The 5,065-nt window shown below is 63.9% G+C and overlaps 2 protein-coding genes across 2 annotated transcripts; one reads left to right on the forward strand and one right to left on the reverse strand.

Annotated features, from left to right (window-relative positions):
• Positions 1-2,100: 2,100 nt before the first annotated feature.
• Positions 2,101-2,592, forward strand: F751_0040 (hypothetical protein; the record flags this gene model as incomplete). Its single annotated transcript, XM_011399981.1, has 2 exons — positions 2,101-2,256; positions 2,344-2,592. 2 exons carry the CDS (start codon positions 2,101-2,103, stop codon positions 2,590-2,592), a joined length of 405 nt encoding a protein of 134 aa, XP_011398283.1.
• A 1,568-nt stretch (positions 2,593-4,160) lies between these two features.
• F751_0041 (Cell division cycle protein 48-like protein) lies at positions 4,161-4,808 on the reverse strand (the record flags this gene model as incomplete). The annotated part of the gene is made up of 1 exon (XM_011399982.1): positions 4,161-4,808. One exon carries the CDS (start codon positions 4,806-4,808, stop codon positions 4,161-4,163), a length of 648 nt encoding a protein of 215 aa, XP_011398284.1.
• Between the last annotated feature and the right edge of the window lie 257 nt (positions 4,809-5,065).

The following is a 5,065-nucleotide window of genomic DNA, read 5'->3' on the forward strand; positions in this document are numbered from 1 at the left end:
GCATCCGGACGACCCTCCGGCTGCCTCATGTGTCAACTCATGCGGAGCATGATCGTACATAACAAACTCCGATGAACGTCTCAAATCAACTGTTTGCCTGCCAATGTTTGTCGAATTGATTTAAAGTTGTTGAAGTATCTTCCGAGCAGTAGCGTCTCCACGGACATCCTCGCTCTCGAGCGACTGGTGAAACCACTCGCTAGTGTGAAAAGGGCGTTGGGCTTGCTTCACCTGACGGATGGACCAGGCAATGAGCGCTATATCGTGAAATCGTTGGCCCCTAGGGAAATGGATGTGTGAAGGCAGTCCTCCCCCGCGCCATACTCTTGCCCGTAGCGAGTCTCGGGGCTGCTCGTTCACGACCAGCTTGGCCATCAAACCCGCCATCAAGCCGCAGCGCACCAACGCCAATTCCTCACCAATCAGCTGCCCAAATCTCACCTGCATGTGGAGTGGTAGCACAGGGCGGAAATACCGATAAGGGTTTCGGATATGGAACCCAAGTGCGAACGTCTTCTCAGTCACCAAGGCCATGCCCAGTAGGTGCGAAAAGGGCTCGGGCCCGTAGGAACGCGGCCACCGGGCCGCCATCCATTGCAGCGGCCTGGTACCCTTTTGACACGCTCAATCCTAGTATGAAGAAAGGTGTGCGGCCAGCTGCAACTCCCGGATTGTGACAGCATCACATTGGGCCAGATATGCAACTTGCACACATGGTGACGGCCAGTTTCAGACCTGACTCCTCCCCTGCCTCGAAGCTCTCCGTTGAGGAAGGTCTGGTACAGAGTTCCCAGCAGGGGTGGAGATGAGCCCAGACAAAGGATGCGTGTCAGCAATAGACCATATTTTTAAAGCTGCCACTACATCTGATTTTGACCACAATCTGCGCTGGAATCAATCATTAAGGGGTTCCCTTGTTTGGGTTTAGGATGGCCCCTCTGACATTGCATGGCATAAGCACCCACCGCTTACTGCCTGGGATGGGACCTGGAAGCCAGAAGCTCAAGAAGTTTCGCTGCAGAGAACATCTGTACCCCACCTTCCCTCTGGCACATTGGAAGGAAGAAGGATATGAGGAGGCCCCTCTCGGTCTTTCAACACCCGATGGGGGGCATCGGGCACGATCAATATGAGCCGATTGCATTCCATCGCCCTTGCACTCGATAGCCTACCTTCCTGTGGGGTTTAACATGAAAATCGCCTCGTGCGGTACGTTCCCATCCCCGACTGGCCACGACAAGGCCTCGCGAAGTGACAAAACTGGGAGCCGTCCAAGCTGAGGTTCTCGGAGCCTGATCGAGCGGCATTTCGCATTTCAGCTCCGTTTTAAAACACGAGGGGGCTCGAATGGCGTCAGACTTGGCGTTCAGTGTAGTCCCGGGTGGTCAGATTTGCACAGTGTCCAGGGAGACACCCTTCCCCTCCGGGCAATCCCTGCAAGAACGTACATCGCAGCACATCCACAGTACGTTCCATCCAATCCCATTAAGGTTGGCTACGACTTAGTTTCTTAATTTGGTTCTCAGGCATGCATGAGGAATGGCGCCTATGATGGCCCGAACCGGATCCTGCCAGCACGTGTTCACCGACACTGAAGTACCTACAAGCATTTTCCGCGCTCACCCACACCATGCACAAGCACGAGCTAGCTTCGTCACCCATCATATGCCTCCTCGACATAATTCCATCAGCAGAGCACCATCAATGACGGCTGTTCTGGCCACGCTGCATCCGCGCATATGTGGGTCACCTTTCCGACAGGGCAGTGTGCCATGGCAGAGTCCCCGTGTCCCGACACCCACATCGGCGCAGACATCGAAGAGGCGCACCGCTGCAAGCTTGCATGCGTATCTAGGAGACGAGAGCATCGTTCGACTTGACGAGGGATACCAGCTCCCCACCGCCAACCCGAGTGGGCCCATGGCGAGTTTTCTCCTGAGGTGGTGGGGAAGGGATCACCAGGTCATGAGCATGAGGGGCCGAGCGACAACTTGGTAGCCGCATCTGTGCACCCGCCTGCTCGGAGTTGCATGTCGACGACACGTGCATGGCCCATGCATGTCGTGGAACCCGACTCCTTCCCTTGATCCTCCTCAGGCGATGCTGGCGGTGGGTTTCAGCCCCAGGGAGCTGGAAGAGCTGAGGGCGCTGTTGGTAGAACTGGATGCCCACATGGTTGAGCTCATCGTGGCCACCGACCGAATGCTGGACATGCCCCTGTCCCAAGCGCTCAAGACAAGGGAGGGCCCTTCAGAGGTGAGGCCTTGATGTATCTACTCTGGGCAGCTCCAGCTTCCCTGGTCGAATCTCACGCGTTTCTGCTCACACACCCTTTCCCCACAGAGGAAAAGACCGGGGCGCCCCATCGTCTACGAGGACGGATCCGGCAGCCCACGCACTTTGGTCCTGCTCGGCATGCACGCCAGCGAGGTCATGGAGATCACCGGCGCGTACAGCGCCGCCCAGCCGGCGCTGCCCCCCGCGGTGTTTGCCGCCGCGGTGCCGCGGAACGCGCACCGAAAGCTCAGGTCTCTGCTGACGGAGTGGGCGCGGGACTACGTGGGCGCGCTGGAGAGGCGGCAGCGCCCCTGAGGACAAGGTTGATGATGGCTCGAGTTTTCCGCCCTCCATCAGCAGGCAGGGGTCGTGCTGCACCCATGCTGGAACCGAGCAGGTATCAGGGACAGTGGGTCTGTGCCAAGCGATGCCCCGTTGCTGCTGCCGCGCTGAACCTTGCCCCAGCTGCCTGATCTCTGGGCTGGAGACGCCGGGCCCCCGCACCGTGTACAGTCTTCGCGCCCCGTCACGGCGCCGTCGCCGTCGGTTCATTGCGAGGACCGGGGGCTCGCGAGGGCAGGGGCGCGGGTGCCGGCCGCCGCCTCCACGCCGCCGCCCTGTCCAGGTCGTGCTGACTCAGCGCCGGCGCCACCTCCTCCAGCGCGGCCTCAAAGTGCGCCGGGCCGACCCACCTCTCCGGCCCGTCCTCGCGCACCGCAGCCAGCGCCGCCTCGCGACACACCTGCGCCAGCTCGGCGCCCGTGTAGCGCTGGGTGCGCGCCGCCAGGGCCCGCAGGTCCACGCCCGGCGCCAGCGGCATGCCGCGGGAGTGGATGCGCAGCACGGCCTCCCGCCCCTCCAGGTCCGGCGGGGGCACGTACAGCACGACGTCGAAGCGGCCGGGCCTGGGGTGGAAAGGAGGAAAGCATCGGGGAGGAGGGGGGTTGTGCTGAGGTGGTCATCGACTCAGCAAGGGGGCATGGCCGTGTGTCATGCGCGGCGCACAGGGGGGCCCTGGCGAGTCGCCCTTGCCTGCTCGGGTGGGGCCTAGGGTTGTGGTGTGGGGTCGCGACACTCGCGCGACAGGCAGTGCACTGGCGCCGAGGGACCCTGTGTCCCCCCCACGACCGCCCCCCGCCCCCCACCAACAGGCAAACAGCACGACCGGGCGCGGCGCCCCACCTCAGCATGGCTGCGTCGATGGCGGAGGGACGGTTGGTGGCGCCCAGGACCAGCACCCCCCTGGCGGCCTCCAGCCCGTCCATCTCGGTGAGGAAGGTGGACAGCAGCCGGGCCGTGGCGTCCTGCGTCTGCTCGCCCTCGCTGCGGCGCCCTGCGCATGGCCAAGGAGGAAAGCGGCATTGGGTCGAGGCCACGGTGTGGGTTCACGAGTGAGGACTGAAGGGCAGCATCTACACGCATTCTGCGCGGGAGCAAACATTGCCCTCCCCATGAATCGCCCGCCGGCTGATGGCCCGTCGACCCCAGCATCACTTGCTCAAATCACCACCCATGACAGCCACAAACGCTGCCCCACCACAACAAGCACGCCACACACCCACGAGCACGTCCACCTCGTCCAGGAAAAGGATGGCCGGGGCTGCCAGGCGGGCCCTCTGGAAAGCGCGGCGCAGGATGGCCTCGCCCTCGCCCACGTACTGGCTGAAGAGCTGGGACACGCTGAGCGAGACAAAGGTGGCCCGGGAGGAGGTGGCCACGGCCCGGGCCAGGGTGGTTTTGCTGCAGCCGGGGGGACCGTGCAGAAGGACGCCGCGTGGGGGGACCAGGCCCAGCCTCTGGAAGGCTGGCGCCCGCTGCAGCGGCCACTCCACCGCTTGCCTGGTGTGTGCGTGGGGCAGGCGTGACCAGGGGTGTTGTGTGAGTTACAGACCTTGCTCCCAACAAAAGGTAGGGCGACCAGACCCTCGAGGCACCAAACTGTACCCCAGTGGCAAGTGCCTGCATTGCCTGCCGGTGCCACTGTGCCCTGTTGAGATACGCCTTTCTTGCCCTCCCCCCATGCAAGACCTCCAACCCGCCACGCACCGCAGGCGCCGCTTGATGTCCGGGAGGCCGCCGATCTGGTCCCAGGCGACGGGCACAAAGTCCAGGGTCAGCCCGCGCGTGATGGAGGGGACCACCTTTGAGCGCGCCGACTCAAAGTCCTCCATCGTTACAACCACATCTTCCTCCCTGGGGCCTGGGCTACCGGCTCCCTGTCGGGGACTCCGAGGCCCCGGCTCCATCCCCGAACCCTCGCCCGCGCCGCCCGCGACCCTGCCCAGCGCGGACAGCGCGGCCTCCCGGCACAGCGCCGCCAGGTCGGCGCCGGAGTAGCCGAAGCAGCCCAGCGCCAGCTCGTCCAGGTCCAGGCCAGCCGCTGCGCCCAGGCCCGCCGCTAGCGCTCGCAGGATGTGCACCCGCGCCGGCCCGTCTGGCACGGGCACCGGGATCTCGGTGTCGAAGCGCCCGGGGCGGCGCAGCGCGGGGTCCAGGCTGTCTGGGGACGAGGTCGTGCCCACCACAACCATGTGGCCGCCGCCTGGCAGGCGGCGAGGGGATGTGGAAAGGAGGTCGGTGGGAGTGAGTTGGCGCGGAGGCCTGCGCCTGAGATCGCCGCACCGCCTCCACAGCGGCACGGTCTGCAGGGCGCTGTGTGCAAGGGGGGACCACGACCACCTCCCACCCTACCATCGCTATGCAGCCTTAGAGCGTGAGAGGCGGCATGCAGGAGCGTCAAGCGGCTATACCTCCAGAGTTCGAAGCAAGCCAGCGCTCCAAACCCCCC

The sequence above is a fragment of the Auxenochlorella protothecoides genome (assembly GCF_000733215.1).
Source record: "Auxenochlorella protothecoides strain 0710 contig509, whole genome shotgun sequence".
Taxonomy (NCBI): domain Eukaryota; kingdom Viridiplantae; phylum Chlorophyta; class Trebouxiophyceae; order Chlorellales; family Chlorellaceae; genus Auxenochlorella; species Auxenochlorella protothecoides.